Consider the following 19,670-nt stretch of genomic DNA (forward strand, 5'->3'; position numbering starts at 1 on the left):
ATTCGGAGATCATCATCACGATGCTTCATATTGATTGAGTAACATGTCTCGTACACAAATGCAATCAATGACATCAGACATGATGTTTGCGAGAGTCAAGATGGTCTTGGAAGATTGTTCAGTACTTTTTGATATTGTTCTCATTGATAGTACTCGATAACTCAGAATCCCTGCTACCTCATCTCAAAAACCGAGCCACCTTTTTGCCTATATCATTCATAACCCGTCATTGATTGACTACAAGATTGTCAAGCGGCAGCTGACAAGAGAAGAAAAACGAAAAAGAAACCCCGACTCAAGGTCAATTGCATTGCATCTGTCCTTATATTTCACCAACTAAACAATATGCCCTTCCCAGCCGCTATCGTGGGAGGCTCAATACAGAGCACCCGAGAACCAAATGGCTCAGACTTCATATCAACATTGAAACCGCGTGAACATAACATTCCGCATTGCTTTGATGCGGAGAAAATGATAGACGATAATAGTACACGTACAGCCAAACCAGCAGCTGACTCAAGGACTGACCTAAGCGCCAGGCATGCGAAGGATAGGGTACAGAGAGGATCCCTCTCGGGGGGTACCCAGTTCTCTGGGAGGAGCTTGAGGGCTCTTGGGGTCAACATCCATAGCGTCAGAATGGCTAGATCGTGGTGACTCGTTGTCTTCCACGAACTCCTTGCGCTCCAGGCGCCCACGGACATACTCGCGAAGAGTCTCAATGACTCGCATGTTCTCGAGCCAGCGGTCATATTGCTCCTCACGCTCACGGGTAGCGTCACTGACATCGGACTCTGAAGAGGGAGAGCCAACAGACAGAGCAGACTCGCTAGCCTTGGGAGTGGAAGCACCACTGGTGTCCTCGTGAGGCAGAGGCAGAGGGCCAGCACGAGCTCGCTGGAGCATACCACCGGAGTAGCGGCGACGCTCGCTGCCGTCAAAGCTAGGGCCAAGAGTAGTTGTGGCAGAGTGGCCGAAGCCCTGGCTAACAGCAGGGAGGCTTGTGGGGAGGGTGGGGTACATGACTGAGGCAGTCGAGCCGTGGCGGGACTGAGGAGACATGGCAGAGGATGATGGGCTTGGTGAGTGACCAGATGTGTACGACATGGAGCTGGAGGGCGGTGTAACAGCAGGAGTGCCGGTAGATGAGATGGCCGTCAGAGGCGAGGCCATGCTAGCGGCAGACACAGGCTGGTAGCCGTCAGCTCCGACATGCATGCCGGTAGGAGACCTGTGAGAGGTAGGAGGCGAAGGAGTGTTGCGGTACCCGTTGAAGCCGTTTTCAGCGTGGTGAATGTGGACACCAGCAGTAGCGTGGTTGGCATTCTCATAGATAGTGTCCTGCATCTGGCCAAGAATGGTGTCGATGTGAATGAGATCCTTCTGAGTTCGCGCGCTGGGCATTGGCAGGTAGTATTGCTGAGCCAAGGGGTTCTGGCTAGGGGTAGGACCAGCGTGGACCGGAGCGGGAGCAGGTTGAGGCATGTACTGCTCGGTAGCAGTCATAGGACCGTTGGGGACTGAGAGGTTGCCATGGAGGGGCATCAAGGAACGGCCAATCTGGGCATAGGACGAAGGATCGATCTGTCGACGCTTGGCGCTGCCGAAGAAGTCGTCAACCATGTCGTAGGTGCGCTTTCGGTCATAACCGCCGGCAGCAGCGCTGTATCCAAGGTGCTCGGTACGGGCATTGTTGATAGGAGGCTGGTTGAAGTAGAGACCATAGTTGGTAGAGGGCTGGGGAGCATAGTAACCGCCACTAGGATGGCCTGCCTGATGAGCAAAGGCAGCTGCGTTAGTTCGCATCTGACCAGTGTGATCATAATAGCTAGAGGGGCCTGGAGGCGGATTAGCCTCGAGGGAAGGAAAACCGGAGGACCACAGCCGTGGACTAGAGTCGAGATGAGACATACCCTTTGGAGGCTGTGGCCTGTAGTTGAGTCCACCTTGAGGATCCTGGGATGGGCGAACAAGTACAGAGTCATCGGCATGGGTCTGGTTTGCGTGTGAGCTTTGGTGTAACTCATAGATGTGGGTTATAGTTGTGATTCTTACCTTGACATGCTTCTTCAAGTCCTGGGGACGCTTGAAGGACTTGCCGCAGAACTCACACTTGTGAGGCTTGAGAGGAACATGGACACGAATGTGCGAGGTGATGTGATCTCGCTTGACCGTGGTAGTTCGGCAAGAGTTCCACTGGCAAGTCAAGTTGAGGTTGTTTGTGCTCTTGCGACCAACATGGCGCTCACAAATATGCTCCTGTAAGAGGTCAATTTTTGATGCTCGTGGGTGATGTTTTAGTATCTTACGTAGAGAGCCTCAGGAGCAGGGAACTTTTGGTTGCAAGCATTCCATCGGCAGATAAGGTTATCGTCGCTTGATGTTGAGGGAGCAGTGCTGCTCTGGGATGTATTAGATGTGGCGCTAGGCGCAGGCGTCACAGACTTTGAGTCATTGGCACTGCCAGAGGATGAATCTCCTGATGATGAGCCCTGCTGCTGTTGTTGTTGAAGCTGAGGCTTCTGCTCTGGAGCCGAAGGAGACATGACGGGAATAGAAGAGAAATGGTTGCAATAATGGGATAGATAGATATCTGATCAAGCCCGCTGAGTGGCGATGCTGTATAACTGACTGACTGACTGACTGAGACTAAGTCAGAGTGTAGAGGGTCTTGCTTTAGTTCAACAAGGGTACGATGGGTGTCTCTCAATCAAAACTTGTCGAAAGGAAACAAGTTGAAGATTGATTGATAAAGACGGATGATTACAGATGAATGAGATGTTCAAAAGAGAGTTCGTTCTTGATAAATGAGTGACGGGGGGAGTGAGCTCCCTTTACATTCACCCAAAACTCTTGGGCAAGAGAATGAAGACGGCGGGATTCTTGGCGAGTCTTGGCGAGTCTTGGCAGAAGTCTTGGCAAGAGCCAGAGGTACTGACAACTGACGGGTACGCGGTCGGCCATACCGATCTGGTGGTGGTGGAGAGTAGCTCTTGGCACGAGCTACAGCTAGTTTGATGGCAGATTGGGAATGCCAAGTCTTGGCGCTCTTGGCATTCTGGGCACAGCCCCTCATGTGCGTCGTTCTATTGGTCTTGTCCATATTGGCCTCACACAAAGCTGGCCACCTACTGCGTCAAGCGTTTTGTCGTTCCGTCACCTGAGCCATTGGGATTTCGGCCCTGACCTGACACCCTTTCACTCTCACTCACCTTTCACCTCACCCAGGGAGTCTCTTCGGCGGGGGCCAAATCCGAACGAGAAGAGACAAATGTTGTACGAGAATTGGAAATGCTGGGGTTGCACGAGTGTGCACGGAATACGCTGCATGCGGAGTTAAGCAGGGGACAAGCAGTTGATTGATTGAGTTCGTAAGCTCAGTAAAAATTATAAATGGAGAGTTCCGGGTCTATCGGGGAACTGTTATCCCCCGTAGTCTAACGTTAATATCAACTAAATTTGACAAAATCTGCCGGAAGTGTAGTTAGTAGGCTCGTTCAGGCTCTGTTATTCCCAGGGCAGGGCAGGGCAGGTTGTGGTATCGGATAGTGTGGAATTGACCTCTTCCGATAGATGAGTCAAGAGCACGAGGCAAAGCACGCAACATTGATAATACATGATAACTCCTGACAATAGAGAAAGAGGCGTTCAAAACATACCAGACTCTAGCAAACACATAACTCGATCAACAACTGACCTGACTCAGTGAACCCTTCTCTCTCCCCTAGGTAACCTCATGTCATCAGCCAAGCCAGACTCCCACACAACCAAGCTTTCCGCCCATCTGCTCTGCTCTGCCCAAGCACCAAGTCCAGCGTCTAGTTGTCCTTATTTTCTTCGCCGAGACATTTAGCCAAGACAATATTCTCCATTTCTTATCAAGCTTGGCCCCAGACTGCCAAGACCCTCTTGGCATCTCCTTGCCAAGACAAGTACTCTTGGTCGTTCGCCTTCTCCTCTTTTCATGCATGTAGGTACGCCAAGAAATGTTGAGCCAAGCACACGTTTTCCCCTTGTTCACTCACTACATACTACTCCGTACAGAGTAGGTTAGAATGTGATTATGCTTCTTTTCACTGCCGTTTACTGCCTGCCTATCTAGGCTCAGATTAATTCGATCGCACTAAAATTTGATGTATGAATGTACAGTGTGATGCTTCGGTTAAGAATAAGGAGGGAATGTTCTCTGCATGTGTGTGTATGTGTGTTGTGGCCAATAAGTTACCTACTGTAGCTACTGTAGTACTGCGTAAGACTGTTCGAAATCAGCTCCGATTCAAAAAAAAAACAGAACAACGTGTTATTATTATCATGTTTTTTACCTGGGCATCTGACCGGTTTGCGGGTCGGGTCGCATAGCCAATGCTCCCCCATATTCATTCTCCATATTGACATGCATCTTTAAACAAGATATCACGTCTCAAAACATCCGAGATCTCTTAATTTGTCCAGTTGCAGCACAGTATAGTAACATAGTAAACAACGGGGTTGATAACGCTCAGTAGCATCTCCATTATTTGCCGTTGAAATAACCTGTTCCTCCAAGCTCGCCCAGGAAAATAAGAACGCCGAGGATCTAAACCCATCGTTGCCGCAATGGGAATCGGAGATGAAGATACGTCTGTGAAATGCCCAGAGAAATATGATGCAGCCTCGTACGGAGTAGACCTGCAGGTTTTGCCCTTGGTCCATCGTCGTCCAGTCAAGTCAATATCGTTCAATCTTCCAAGCGCTCTTACACGGTCCTCTTAGCCTCTCCACCGAGTATCAAGATTACATCAAGAATCACTCAACAAATCCCGCACTGGAGATTGTATGTACTGTATATTCTCCTCCATCCTTTGTAGGAACAGTTCCCTATCCTCGAACTATTACCCCAGACCAAGCACCACTATCAGGCCAAGCAAAAGCCAAGGGGGCGCCCAGAGAGTGCCCAGAGAATGCCCAGAGAATGCCCAGAACTCGAGCATCCCACTCCTTTTGATGCCAAGGTCTTGGTGATGACGACAAACGGTGGCAGTGCAGGCCAAGAAATGTCCGAGGTCTTCTCGTTCTTGTCTTGTGAACATAAGCCTGCTCAAGCTTTGTAGCCAAGATCAGAAGTGCTTTGATAATCACCTCATCGCATGTCAAAGCCAAGATGCCAGCGGCAGGATAAACCAAGATGATCGTCTACTATATTTTGCTATTACCGGCTATCAACGCTTGTTGTTTCCTTGGCGTGACGATACTGCTTTGAGATTGAGGGAAAGAGTCCGGCTGGTGAGCTGTCTTGGTGTTCAGTGCAATAGGCTGATATCAACCCCACCAAATTCATGTATCATATTGGCTCATAATATTTCAGTTTGATGTATATGCATAGAGTAAGTGCATACCATATAGCAACGAATGCAAGAGGCCTCCAGATAGAAGTGTTTAATCGTGCTGCAGATGATGAAATTGTTTAGGGTAGGCAACAACAATGTCGATTGTATCAAACCCCTGCCCTGTCTGCGTCGTTATTCATGGCATCGACATAGACTCTCGGTTTGTTTCTTATCCTGGTGTATGCCTGGTAGGCTTGAGCAATAGTTGACTCTATTGTCATTGTGCTTTGAGAATTAAAAACCTGTGTTGTACTCCACAAGCCCATCCATCACTGATCGGGAGTAAACACCACTTACACGAGTTGCAACCCATCATGCTCACACTTCATCTTGCTCAGTCATAGCAGCTTAGCAAGAGAAAAGGGTTGAAAACATAGATAAGACTTGTCCCATCCTGCTGCTTCATGGTGAACCAGCACACCACACACACGAAAGGACGATTACTCAAAAACATGACCATTCACGTGACTGCAGATTATCGCTGTCTCCATCGATCGAATGACTTCACTTCTCTCCGCCGCAAAACTCTTTCATTATAGTTTCCTTCAACCTTTCCAGTATGGAACATGATTGATAAACACACTGGCTGAACACGAGTTTCTTATCTATAAACTCTGATCTCGCCATCCTATGAGGGTATTATCGCATGCTTTGTTTCTTCAATTTGTCTCAACACCACAATACAATTCCCAACCAATTTCGAGATTGACGCCATATTCTCCCCATTGGCCTTGACCGACCAACCCCCTCATCTTCACGTCAACATCAACATTCACATGTGCGATGTTACAGACACTCCTTGTGGAAAGAAAGATCAGAAACTTCCATTGGTAAGCTCAAGGGGCTTCGGATACTAACGATCAGGAAGCTATCTAATCCATCGCTCCAATATGATTTTACTCCTTTTTTCAGTCTTTGTGCCCTCGGCAAACAAAAGACGCGAGGGCGAGCGTGTAGCGTTCGAGCCCAACTGGTTCCAGCCATGATACCATATCCCTATATGTTGTGTTAAGGGTTCATTCATGATGCCCCTTTCTGTCCCTTTTCCTCCTCTATCTGTTGTTGATGATGATGCGTTCCCCACATCAAATGCCCATAAAAGTTGATTAAACAAAGATTCGAGAAAGTTGCAAAACGAGGACCAAAAAACTGGCCGCAACTGGCCGCAACTGCCCACAAATGGTATAAAATAATCGTCGTCATAATCCTCCACATGATGTTGAAGTGGTAGGATCTGGTAATGATGCAAAGCCAAACTTGGGTGACCGGGTATTGTAAAACAAATACCCCAAGGAGACGACTCAACATCGGAGACCAGCCCTGCCCGTCAAGGGTGTTGTCGTGTCGCTCAGAAGCCAAAGCTCCCGGCATAAGTATGCGCCTTGGGGCTAGAATGGAACAGCCCCCATGGAGCGACAGGAATATCAAGTGACGGAAGCGAACGCCCCAACAACTTGTGTCCCCTCAATAATAAGAAATAAGACCCGGGTATTAGAATATTCCATCTCTGGGCACCGAAAAGTTTCGGGAGACACCCAATCATTGGAATATTGCCCGTATGCTGACCTTCCACAGCCGACGATGATTCACCTGTCGTGTTGACAGATGCCACCGAGTACCAAGACGCCATAAACCGAGCCCATATTAAGAAAACGAATAGCCCGAAGAAAACCGTTAAGAGAACCGTGTCATCGTGATAATAATAACGATCCAGAGGTCGCCGCCTCGGTCATTGGTGTGGGCCGACACGGCCTCTCCTTAAGCCAACCAAGCCCCTGCCCCGAATCGATCGCCTTCAGAAATCCCGAAAGCCCAAAAAACGCCGTGCATGCAGAGAGGTATTATACAGAACCGAGCTGGAGGAGGGCCTCGACGGCCTCCCGCTCCTGTGCGTCAGAGGTGCCCGCCAACGCCGAGAAGTCGATGTTGAGTGTTTGAGGTGGACGAGCCATGCCGGAGCTGGCAGAGAACGAACGAAGTCCACCTGGTGCATATGCAGAAGAGGATCGGAAACCATGGTCCGTCTGAGCTGCCGCCTGGTTAGGGTAAGACTCGGCTCGAAGAGCAGCAGCCCCCATGGTAGCCCAATCCTCGTCGTCCGTCGCATCCTCAGGATCATCGTTCATAACGACATCATCATCCGGAGCCTCGGAGCACGAAGCGGATCCAGATCCATCCATGGACATTTTGTCGGCCTCATGCTCCATCATGTAAATGTCGTTATCATCATGAGAATACTGCACCGAATCCCCGTTGCTTGACGCAATGCTAAGTCTGGGCCGGTCCTGAACCCTACCGCCGATGTTGCCGATGGGGATGCCCGCGCCGTAGGATGAAGGAGGAGTTCCTTGTCGATTTCGAGAAGGCTGTCCTCGCTTACGAGCATCCCATCGGCCCCATCCCACCTTTTCAAATTCCACCTCTCCATCCAGTCCGCCTCCTTCTCCTCCTCGTCCCTCCAAAGCTCCCACGACTAGTCTCCGCGCCTTTGTTGGGGGGATTCCAGAAAACCCGGGTACCGAAGTGGTTAGGTACCCCATGATGTGTCTGATAGCCAGGGGACCATGGTTGAGCAGGATCTCTGGCAGGTGGTATTTGGCGAGGAGAGAGCCAGTGATGGCACCCGAAGCCTCGAGACCAGGCGAGATCGAACGTCGTCGATCCGACGGCTCGTGAAGGTCCAGGTCTGAGTCAATAGGCTCAAGCTTGGCCTTCTGGAGCTGCGCCTTGAGGCCATGAGGCGGCAGGTTGGGAGAAATGGAGTTGGGGGGAGTAGGAAGGGGTTGTTGAGATCGTGTCACAGTCGCAGGGACACTCCGAGCCGCTACAGCAGTTAAGTTGTCTCGGCTCAAGGAGGCCTGGGAGATATCACGAGCAGCCGCTGCCATGGTAGCCATGTTTACCGAGTTTCGGTCTTGATTGTATGCGCTTCCGAACGAGCAAGTCTGAAAATGGGAAACTTTGGTCAGCGATTTTGATCTTGAGAAGGAGATAAAATTTGCGACGCGATCTCTGTGAAGAGAACGAGGTACTGCTGCCCTGTGGGAGCGGTAAAGAGTTGCGGTCATGAGAAATGGAGCCTCGAGTCACCGCGGTCGGTCGGTGCACTGCGTCAGGCTAAGGTGAACAAGCAAGGTACGTACCTATTCAGAAGCCTGGTGTAAGGAGAGCTTGCAAGACGATGTTGCTGAATGGCTGGTATATGGCTAAGTAGGGCAGAGCTGGCGCGATAATCTGGACTGTGACAAGAGACTCTTGTACGAATCTTGTGGTTCTTTTGGTAGTGTTATTGTGTTTGATGAAAGGAACATCCAGGGAAGGGGAGGGAGATAAGTAGGTTATGTATATGAGTGTGTGACTCTGACTGACTGACTGTGACTGAGCATGAGCAACCGTGTGTGCCCTGCCCAGCGAGTGTGAGGCCGGTACGTACTTGGGCATGCACTTACATACACCAGGTTTGGTGCATTCAGCACCTATCGCGAGGTCAATGTGCCCTGTCTCTGACTGTTGGAAGGCAATTCTCACCTCAAAACAACCTAAGCATTCGGGGTCGGGTTGGTGGGTGCCATTTTTGTGGCACTGTACGTGCTAGAAGCACACCACCCTAAACCGACAAATCACAACGCAATCGCAGGCCACAGCCCCCAAACGGGTTAAAACCTAGAATCCATTCGTCTGCACCCCCATGTTTGGCCAACCTAACTTGTTTGGAGGTGCCTTTATTTTTAGGGGGCGTGTCCCTTCGGCGTTGGATGATAAGGTTGATTGGGAGGATAAGGCGCCTTCAGATAGGCACTCACAATCACAATTAATCGTCCATACATTTGCTAGCAATCTTGCACTTTGCACTTGGAGGCTGGCTGATGGTTGAGACATGCAACCCAAAGCCATAGAAGAAGCCTGGAACCCAACAAACTTTCCCCTTTCTCTCTGATTCTAACTACCACGCTTCTTTTCTTCATTCCCTGCCAAAAGTGGCACTCTCCTTTCTTTCTGCTGGTCCATGTGAAATTGTTTTTTTCTGTTTTTCATTTGCTTCTAATTCCCAAGCATCTGGTAGTCTAGGGAAACGAGAGGATCCGGGCCACAGCGCAAACGGGGAAGCGATCCGGCCTGGCCAAACGAAATAAATTGCCCGTTTCATGCCCTAGTGAACTCCAGCTTGGTTCAGCGCAGAGCCCACGATATGGCTCGCGCTTTTTTCGCTTCCCTTTTCCAGTCTCGTGGGTTCTGTAAGGATGTTTAGTAGGGCATGGCCACCATGGATGGCACAACATCAAATGTCGGCTCAGCTTCCGGATGACACAGATCAATTCTCATCATGAAAGAAAAGCAACAGGGAGCGACAAATAATACAGTCACACTTTGGACGGGCCCGGCTCCGGTGCTTTGCTCTAGTTCCGGACCTCGGGGCTTTACGGCGCACGGAGACGAGGGCATAAATTCACTCCACCATTATATATCATCATGTGCGGCATGTTGAAAGGTTACTGGAGACTTGAGACGGAGGGAGTCGGGCATTTGACATCTCTTCTCAGATTCCTGAGGCTGCGCGTCTAACTAACTAAGCGGCATCGGCATCGATCGTCATACTGCTTTTCCAGCTTGAAGCAGGGCCCAGCAATTAACACCGTGTTTGCGACGGCTGGCTCTGGTTTCTCGGCAGGATGGGCCTCGCTTCTCTCTTGGCAGGTATCTGCCATGTCAAGTTATGCTACTGTCTCCAATTTTTGCAGAGTCTGGGGATTCATTAATTAGTCGCAGCTCTATTACTGAGCCGGTGTCAGTCTTAGCGTGTAAGAGATAATACCACAGTGCTCCCTTTTGGCCAACACCTTAGGCCACGGGGCCCAGGAGATTGGGGTAAGGTTGTTGGAGTTTATCGATGTTAGTCACTCGTCCAAGGTTGTGGCTGTTCGCGATTCAACATCAGCCACCAGATTATAGTCGCCAACATTCCATTCCTCCATCGCCGTCGACGCGACTTGGCTGGATCGACTTGCTTGTGCGGCTGATTCATCGAAATGGTGACTCAACACAAGGGGAAGGTCATCGGCGTCATGGCTTTCTATTCTTGCTTGTGGAAACGTGGTCGTCATGAAATGCATCGCAGGGACACCCATGGAAGCAATGCTGATCGTAGAAAATACATACCTGCATCCATCCGGCCCATGCGAGAATAATGCAGGCACCCTTTAGTATAATTCTGCAACAAAGGCATGTAAGTCTTTGTGTCCAACTCACTCTCTATATGAGTTTCTTTGGTCCTCTCACGGAATCAGCGGGCTCTGTTAGCATTCATCGACAGGGGTAAGGGGTCCTCCTTTACTGGGAACATCAAGTCATGACAAGCACCAGCAACGGACCAAATTTCCATCATCATGCCCTAATTTCGTCCGGCTATTGTTAGTGAGCCCTTGGTGCTTGAAAAGGAGGACTGAGACAGGGCATCAAACTTGAATTTCTGGAATATGTATTGATTGTTGTGTGCCTAATTTGACACGTACCTGCGTGATCCAAACTCTTTGTTCGTAAGTGTGTAGGGCTAGACGCATGAGAGAGGCACGCTCCCGGCGAACCCAAAGCCACCCGTGTTCCAGCTGTGGCATCCCGTGTGTATCGCGATGGGGGTGTGTTTCTAAAACTGTATCCCAGGCGTGGGCACACCTGCGACTGTTCCCGTGGTACTGTTTTTGAGATATTGCTCATACGGTCCTCTCTTTGGCTTGGCCATTTGTGCAATCGCTTCATATCAAGACTCGTCTCCCTTGTGACCGCGCGGGCGCCTGGTGCTGGCGTTATTTGTGATGAATAACCAACCCTAATCATCAATTCCAAAGACACGACACTGCCATCGAGTTTACCGGCTTGACCGAAGTACTCATGTATTCACTTGAAAGCCATACCAGTATCCCACCCACTATGCCTGCATTCGCAAGTTATTCCTTGGCCAATCCCACGTAATCATATTCTCGGAGCCTTCGTATTGATGTCGATGGCTGTGTCCAAGTTCGTACATAGATGCATTCGCGTACTTTCTCCATTTGCAAATCAAGGCAATTTGTTGTGTCAGATGTACTGGAATTCCAGTACTAACACATCATCTAAGGAAGCCATCCTTGATGTGTTACTGTCACGTTGCCGAGGTCCTTTTCTGTGATTGGACTCACGATGCCGTCAGTATTACCGACTCAAGTTCGTCACCTTTCTAGATGCCGGTATCGTCGTCCAACAGCGAGTCTGCTTTAGATAGTGGAGGCACCGACCAGCCGATGGATCATGGCGACAAAAGCCTCCCCCCTCTTGTTTCAAACCAAGGAAAATCATCCTTGGGCGCCAGTGTGACCCATCATCCATTGATAAAACCCCACGTTGGACAACGCTGCGCCGTGGGCACCTCATAAAAAAGCCTCTTCCCTGCGCATCGATAGGGAAGAACGGAAGGGATGCGGACTCAATCCATCAATCCCGTTGCCCCGCGCTCTTGAAGCCCGAGGCTACGATATCGCGTCGTGCGGGGGCCGGTGGCTCCTGTGCCGTTGGCGATCCCGTTCTATCCCGCTCCGAAGACCTCCACATTGAGTGACCTCGTCCATTCGTTCCCAACCAGGTGGTTGACGCACAAAGCTTCCCTGTCTCGCCTGTCTATTACCGAGTTCAGCAGACTCGTCACTGCCACACTTACACCACTGTGACTCTTTCGGACATGGTTACAGCTGCAGCTGAGCCAACCCCGCCGCCGCCAAGTACATCTCAACTGAGGGGTGGTTTGATATATATGCCGCCGCCATGTTTCGAGGCCATCGTTGACGATACCCAAATCACATCATTCAGATCGTACGTGTGCATGATCCACCTGCTGATAGGCTCCCAAGTCGGATTTGAATATCACAACTTCACAAGTCTAGCGACCCACAAACGAGACAATGGGGGTGCAGGTAGGCTCGTAATGTCGTCAACTTCCAAGGTTGGCAGCTCAACCCCAGATATCTTCGAAGATTGCCCGAGTTCTAAATTGTGAGTGTGGCATCAACTAAGGGTTTACATGCCCTGAATACCGAAAGCCCGAATCTCATGAACCAAAGACAAACTCGCGGCATGCCTAATTGATCAGGTCAGTGACACGATGGGCCGAGTTTGTGTAGCATATGGGACATACCGTTCGTAGGACTCCTAGTTTCTGTTGGGATTGCTCGAAAACTTGCTTGTACTGAGCGAGGCTTTCCCGTAAGACGACTTCCTTGTTCGTACGACCTTCGCAGATAGCTTTCATCTTTATTTCCATCTCCTTCCGGAGGAATGGTTTACCAAGGCTGGTTTCGAAGTTCATTCGATCAAAGCCTAGGATTAGAGCCACTCCGAGCTGTGTGGGGACAAAGACTTTCAAGCCGCCTCGGCCACCAGATGATGATGAACCACCGCGTCCACCTCTGGCACCTCGACCGCCACGTCCACGTCCACGACCTCTTGTGGACGTACTTGTGTCCGCATCCTCATCATCTGCCGATGTTTGACCTGATCGGCTGATCGTAGCGACGTATTCCCTGTCCTGTATCTTCTGGATATGCTCGGCCATGGTAGCATCTGTGCCGATCCCATTGGCATCCATGAGAGCGATCAAATCGGCTTCCGTCAGGTAACCAGGCGCTGTAGTCTTCCCTTCTGTCATCATAGCCTCCGTTGGCTGAAAGCGCTCACCTTCTGTGAACTTCGGAAGTTCCACTGTATTATTCCATTTTTCGTAAATGAACACGTCGAGGTAGTTTCTCTCTAGCACAATGACTCCATGAGCATTAAAACGCTCCTCTCCAAATTCGAGCTCAACATCAGTCGCCATACCGTGGGCATCATCTGAGCAGCAAGCAAGAAATCTGCGCGCAACATACTCATATAAACGAGCCTCGTCGCGACTTAAGACTGAAGGCGAGGCATATGTGATAGGGTGGATAGGAGGATGTGCTTTGTCGTCATGTCGTCCCTCTCTTGGTTGTTTGAAAGCACCACTGGCAAGATTCTGTGCAAATGGGCCCCATCTCTGATCGCTGGTTTGCTTCTCAACCAGAGCACGGAGATTCATCCCTTTATCGAACCGGTCTGTTTCCGTTCGGGGGTAACTGATGAACCCTTTGTTATATAGACCTTCAGCAATGGTCATGGCCTGCTGTCCGCTCATCTGGAGTAACCTCGTCGCAGCCTTTTGTAGTTCAACGGTTGTCAGAGGCAATGGTTTGAACTTTCGAGTTGGTTTCTGCTGAACTTTGGTCACTGTTGCTGTTTTGGCTGCAAGGCATCTCTCATAAAGAATCACTGTGGACATGCGATCGAATAGCCTGTTCCTTAGCCAGAAGAAATCGACTTTTTTACCGTCTCGGGTGTGCATCAGTTTTATGCTCCAGAACGGCTCAGGAACGAAGTTTTTCACACGAAAGTAACGATCCACGACAAACCCAAGGGTCGGGAACTGGCATGACCCTGAAAAATCAGCAAGATGTCAAGAGGGCGGTGGCCAGGGTACAAACCATAACTCAGAGTCAGCTTCTCCATAGGTCCCCCAAGAGGCCGTAAGTTGTTTGTGAGAAAACGGGTGAATGCATATCCAATACGAAGATCCAGCTCGATTCTTGCAGATACAGCATGGACCTGCCTCTCATCCAAAGTCGCAAGGTTCTTGGCTGCTGAGATAACATGACTGTTATTGTTAGTAGGTACCCCATAGAATAAGAGGACACGGCGACGTACGCTCGCTCGACATTGCTGAACCTTGCTCGTAAAACCTGGATACCAGGTTTACCCTTTTGTGCGGCTTCCACGATTTCATTACCAATGTGTTCTCCTTCACGATCACAATCTGTCCAGATTACTAGAGCTTGGGCATATCTTGCTTGGGATTCTAAATTCTGGGCAATTGTCTTCTTGTCCTTTGAAAGGTCAATACTGTTTGCTTCCGGATCAGGATAGGAACTCTTACTTCGCTGATGGTCGTGACAATAGGGGCGGTGAACAATGACTCTGGAGGTGGCTGATACCAGTTTTTGTGAGCTGGAGTAAAGTCGACGTTGGTTAAGTGTCCAGTGACACATGTCATGGTAACGGAGCAATTGCCCAGTTGACGACCAAAGTCGAAATCGAACGAGTAGTTCTTGATGTATTTGTTTCTTGTATTGTTCTATGATTTCGTTAGCGAGGGGTTATTGTTGTTGTGCGTTGGATGGTTTCTACCGTTTCAATACGACCTCCAGAGAGATGTGTAGCCACAGCTTTGGATATAGAGGGCTTCTCAGCCACACAAAGGACTCTCATCTTGGAGGAACACAAGTCTTTGTAACTGTTTTATATCTCTGGTGCGATTTTCCCATCAGCCGTGGTGATTAAGGTACAAAAAGCGAGTGGAGAGTTGCCTCAGGCTGCCCGGGAGTGCAGACGAAGTTTTGCGTTGAGGCAAGCACGATCGATGTGCATAACAAACACGGTCAACTAGGCGCGTTTGCAGCAGAAATAGTTTGCTGCCATAATCTCTCAACAATAAGATTTCAGCAGCTATTGGAATTGTTTGCCAGTTACCATGATAAACTGTTTGCTGAAGCACCTGTAGCCTCAATATTTACGCCAACGCTCTGAAGCTCATTTCTGATATTCACGGCGAGGAGGGAAACTTGAGGTAGGACCAAGGTTTGACGTTGAAAATTAAGTTCTCCGGGATTAAGCCTCTTCAGTGGCTTACAGGCGGATAACCACTAGCCACAGCGGCTGAATCCGTTTAATCTAGGGGAGTGTCACCTAGAAGCTTAGTGGTCCCACACACAAGGCGGGAGCCAGGCAACAGAGGGGCGGTGTCCTTCCATGCTCTGGTCTAGAGTGCCCTGGTTTCCACCTGGAATTGACATCTATGACGCTATTGAAGCTGTGCATCGCTATAAGTAAGTATTAAACCAGCTGTGCTGCATTCATATCGAAGTTTCCAAATCTGAGATAAACCCTCGTCTCATCAAGATCAAGCAAGCATCATGTCTCTCCCATTCGTCAAGTCCATTGAGGACTGCGGCGAGTATGCCAAAACAGTCCAACCTTACATTCCAGAGCTCTATGCTCTTCCTCGACAGATTCTTGACAACATTGCCAGTCCTGATGGGCTGAGGCAGATCTATGTTGATACAAATCCTCTCATCTCAGGCTTTGCCATTTCTATTGCTCTCGGCTTTGTCTTCCTCGTTGTCTCCGAGATCAACAGAAACTACTCTCAAGTTGATCGAATGTGGTCGATTCTCCCAAACTTATACGTCGTCCACCTCTCAGTCTGGGCGCGTCTCGCTGGTATTCCTTCTTCACGCGTTGACCTTATTGCTGCTGCTACAACCCTTTGGAGTGTACGTGTCCTTACATCTCATTCGTTCAGTCACCGCTAATGCTGTGTAACAGTGCCGCTTGACATATAATTACTGGCGTAAGGGGGGTTACAATAAAGGATCTGAAGATTATCGATGGTAAGTTGATCGTCCACTCACAAATCTTCAGTCAGCTCATATCATGCAGGGCCATTCTCCAGCAATATGTGCCCCGATTTGTCTGGTTCCTCTTTAACGTCACCTTCATTTCTTTCTACCAGAGCGTTCTGCTCTTCAGCTTCTCGTGCGTGCCTGCGTATGCCATTCTCTGTTCTACCAAGTTTGAGCAGGATGTGACCTCTGCCGATATTGTCTTTGCTCTTATCATGGTTGGTCTCGTCTACAGCGAGTGGGTTAGCGATGGTCAGCAGTGGGGTGAGTATTTCGTGTGCTTTGATGTTTATGAGCCTGACCATTGTATAGACTATCACGCGGCCAAGCATCAGTACCAGGCCGAGGCCAAGGTTCCCAAGCAGTTCAAGTACTCTCAAGCGGAGCTTGACCGTGGGTTCAACACTTCTGGTCTCTGGGCTTACAGCAGACATCCCAACTTTGCTGCAGAGCAAATGATTTGGTTTGTGCTATACCAGTGGAGTTGCTTCGCAACCAAAAACATGTACAGCTACACTTTCACCGGCGCTGCTGCCTTGATCCTCCTCTTCCAGGGTTCAACTTGGCTCACTGAGCTCATCACAGCTGGCAAGTATACTGAGTATCCCTCATACCAGGAACAGGTTGGCATGTTTTTGCCCAAGTCCCTCACCCCCTACAAGACTCCTGGGCCAAAGGTCATTCGGACTAGCGATATTGCTAAGAGGATGGAGAATAAGAAGCAAGCTTAAGTTTGCGCCTAAATACATTGCCTATTGCCCTTTAGTCAAGAGCGCTGACTGCTGGGTTTTGGCCAGCATAAGTCAATGTCCAATTTCATCACAGTATAGATAGAGGAGTCAGTTGCATAGTTTGTCTATAATCTGTATCATGGTCTATCGTCTGTCTATTGCTTCTCTGCCAGTCTAAGATCGCTGAACTTGTCAGCGTAATGGGAGGGCACAGCAATAGCATCGGCCTTCTCCCAGTCTTCCTTCTTGTTCACACCAGTCAGGACATGCAGGGTTCCACCCAGTCGTCCCTCGATACCGAACTTGATATCAGTGTTGAGTCGGTCACCAACCATACAAGTTCGAGAGCGATCGAGCTGGAACTTGCCCTCAACAGCGTCCATCATAGCTTGACTAGGCTTACCGAGGGCCAAGGGCTGCTTTCCTGTGGCGTGAACCACAGGGATATGGCAAGATCCAGCTCCGAGGAAGAAATCGTGGTGCATCGGCAAGGTTGAGTCGACGTTGGTGGCAAGGAAGATAGCTCCCCGCTTGATGTAGTGCATGGCATGGGCATACTTTAGGTAGTTTACGTGGTAATCAAGACCGCAGAGAACTACTCCGACCTCGGGGTCAAGTAGTGAGCCATCAGCAATACCCTTGAAATCGTCATTTGTAATGTCTCGTCGGAACGCCTCATCTGTGCCTCCGATATGAGGAACACCTTCAGAATCAAGTTCGTGCTCGATTCCAGCTTCTCCGATAATGAAGACCTTGCGCTTGTTCTCGGGTAGCTTCAAGATGCGTGAGATGTAGATCGCAGCAGAGTAGCTTGAACCGAACACATCATCCTTCTCACTAGGGATACCAAGGTTGGTGAGTTTCTTTAGGTATTCATCACGAGACTTTGTTGAGTTGTTCGTCACGAAAACGGTTCTCTTTCCTGTGTCGATGTAAGTCTCATTTTCAGATCGTGAGGATAGTAAGCGAACCCTTTGATCTTAGATATTTGATGGTCTCAGGGACTCCTTCATACACATGATCGCCAGACCATAGGACACCTGAATGCGTCAGTTTATTGTTCAGTTATAAATCATGGTTATGTACCATCGCAATCCAGCAGGAAGACCTATTCATCAGTGTCAGTTGATGCTCGAGAGGTACACGAGTAAATGACTCACGTCGAATTTGTCGATGAACTCGCTAACAGCAGCAGCATCTCCGCTGATGTACTTTGGTGACGATGTCATATTATCTCTGAAATGAACAAGTGAGGACAATGATTAAATGATCGACAATATGTTCTGTTGGTTGATTCAAGATAGGTCATCAATCATTATCAACAGTCTGACTGACTCGGCCAATTGCTTAGTCATACCCACTTACTCGTGGAGTTTCTTGTGATGTAATTCTTCTGGACGTGGAAAGCGTGCGGGTCTACTAATAAAGAAGGTTATCATGGTCGATCATGACGATGTATCCATTTCCTCAATTTATTTAATCGCTGGAGCCTTCTTGTGAGAATCCATGTCGAATGAATGATATAGGGTAGTATGCCATGAAAATACAATCATTTTTGTAGTCTCCCCGATTCACTGTTTATTTTCTTGCTACATCGCTAGAGGAGGTAAAACAATCTAAAATGTCAATACTAATTAACAAGAGACTTGGGTAAGTTGTTACAACCTTGGGGTGCTTCTTCCGTGTACATGAGTAGGAACATCAATATATTCTCAACGTCTCAAGTCTTTGCTCTTTGAGGATACCCAAGCACCATTTTAGGTATGCAAAATTGAGGCTTATTCATGTAAAGATAACAACCCTGCATCATCTGCATCTCCGACCTCACTTCTGAAGATACCAAACCCGATTAACTGGTCCAAAGCTACTAAGAGCCGCGAGCCCGTTCCGTGTGGCGACCGAATCTCCAAAATTGAAATCTTTCCAGCAACCACTTCAATGACTTTCAACGACCAGAACCGATCTATTATTGGCTCGTCAACTCCGCCCTGAGTAATGGACCACCCTAATCGTCATCGGTGGATTTTCTAGAATTCCACGTTTTTTAACGGAGACTTTTTTCTGACCTGGAGATAACGGGCTACATCCGTCTTCGGTTTACCTTACCTTGTGATTTTTTTTCTGCACTCGCTTGCTCCGAAGCGGCGAGATTAGAGTCTCCTTAGTCGTCAGCTGGACTTACAGACCGACAAACGTAACCGAATCCGTGGAATACAACGTCCATTCACCGCTCTGCTGCCTGGTTGCTTCCGTATCAAAGAGTGGCGCCCGTGGACCCTGAAGCTAGGAGACTCTAAGGGTCCCACACCATTTCTGATCGACGACAGGAGTTTCCACTTGGTTCAGAAAGAGAAAGAATTGATAACAGACCCAGATGGATACCTACGTAATCATAAATATCTACAAAAACCGTGTTGAGCTGCCTTTATCTTGACTCTCGATTCAAAACTTTTCATCATCTCGTACGTTCTGTGCTGTTATTTTGAGCAAACAAGCGCAAAGTACCCTCCGAAACCAGTCACAAGACCTCGTCACGATATCACAGCTATCAGGATAACTATCCCCTCAAAATCTATATAAAGACTGTCTCACTCATACATTTTCTGAACACACGCATCACACACAAATCATTAACACTTCGAGACCCAAACCCATTCACCTCTCACTCAAATTTCTTACAAAATGAATCCCACCGCGCCAACAACCGCAGCTCCTACCTCTGGCAACGCCAACAGCTACTTTAGCATTCACAAGACACAATCCACAGAGACAACTCCTGTGTCAACCCCTGGATTCAAGAGCGAGGAGTTCGACCAAGCTGGTCACAAGCTTCCTGCCCTCAACCGCGAGTTCCCCAAGCCTACAGAGGAACTCGACATCCAAAGCATGCTTGATCGTCAACCTGGCCGATGGACCACCAAGGGACAAATCGAGGCCAACCAGCGCCGAGCTCAACATGCCCGCAACGAGGAGGAGATCAAGGCTCAGCGTATGCGAGACTTTGAGAAAGCCAAGGAAGAACTCCGTTCTTCATGGAGGTTCTAAGCCACCTGCCCCAAACTTCACCCATGGAGGAC

General features: G+C 49.1%; 6 protein-coding genes across 6 annotated transcripts; 2 read left to right on the plus strand and 4 right to left on the minus strand.

Annotated features, from left to right (window-relative positions):
- Positions 1-528: 528 nt before the first annotated feature.
- FTJAE_9258 (pH-response transcription factor pacC RIM101) lies at positions 529-2,546 on the minus strand (the record flags this gene model as incomplete). The annotated part of the gene is made up of 3 exons (XM_037356160.1): positions 529-1,995; positions 2,056-2,259; positions 2,310-2,546. 3 exons carry the CDS (start codon positions 2,544-2,546, stop codon positions 529-531), a joined length of 1,908 nt encoding a protein of 635 aa, XP_037203680.1.
- Positions 2,547-7,207: 4,661 nt separating this feature from the next.
- Positions 7,208-8,263, minus strand: FTJAE_9259 (STB3 SIN3 binding protein; the record flags this gene model as incomplete). Its single annotated transcript, XM_037356161.1, has 1 exon — positions 7,208-8,263. One exon carries the CDS (start codon positions 8,261-8,263, stop codon positions 7,208-7,210), a length of 1,056 nt encoding a protein of 351 aa, XP_037203681.1.
- Positions 8,264-12,441: 4,178 nt separating this feature from the next.
- On the minus strand, positions 12,442-14,669 carry FTJAE_9260 (DNA topoisomerase III; the record flags this gene model as incomplete). The annotated part of the gene is made up of 6 exons (XM_037356163.1): positions 12,442-12,471; positions 12,529-13,841; positions 13,889-14,058; positions 14,109-14,287; positions 14,338-14,535; positions 14,589-14,669. The coding sequence occupies 6 exons, from the start codon at positions 14,667-14,669 to the stop codon at positions 12,442-12,444; spliced, it is 1,971 nt and encodes a 656-aa protein (XP_037203682.1).
- Positions 14,670-15,373: 704 nt separating this feature from the next.
- FTJAE_9261 (DUF1295 domain protein) lies at positions 15,374-16,593 on the plus strand (the record flags this gene model as incomplete). Its single annotated transcript, XM_037356164.1, has 5 exons — positions 15,374-15,733; positions 15,786-15,850; positions 15,900-16,126; positions 16,175-16,325; positions 16,374-16,593. 5 exons carry the CDS (start codon positions 15,374-15,376, stop codon positions 16,591-16,593), a joined length of 1,023 nt encoding a protein of 340 aa, XP_037203683.1.
- A 155-nt stretch (positions 16,594-16,748) lies between these two features.
- FTJAE_9262 (4-nitrophenylphosphatase) lies at positions 16,749-17,822 on the minus strand (the record flags this gene model as incomplete). The annotated part of the gene is made up of 4 exons (XM_037356165.1): positions 16,749-17,515; positions 17,565-17,633; positions 17,680-17,701; positions 17,754-17,822. 4 exons carry the CDS (start codon positions 17,820-17,822, stop codon positions 16,749-16,751), a joined length of 927 nt encoding a protein of 308 aa, XP_037203684.1.
- Positions 17,823-19,275: 1,453 nt separating this feature from the next.
- Positions 19,276-19,638, plus strand: FTJAE_9263 (uncharacterized protein; the record flags this gene model as incomplete). The annotated part of the gene is made up of 1 exon (XM_037356166.1): positions 19,276-19,638. The coding sequence occupies one exon, from the start codon at positions 19,276-19,278 to the stop codon at positions 19,636-19,638; it is 363 nt and encodes a 120-aa protein (XP_037203685.1).
- Positions 19,639-19,670: the final 32 nt, after the last annotated feature.

This window comes from Fusarium tjaetaba (assembly GCF_013396195.1).
Source record: "Fusarium tjaetaba strain NRRL 66243 chromosome Unknown NRRL66243_c0000210, whole genome shotgun sequence".
Taxonomy (NCBI): Eukaryota; Fungi; Ascomycota; class Sordariomycetes; order Hypocreales; family Nectriaceae; genus Fusarium; species Fusarium tjaetaba.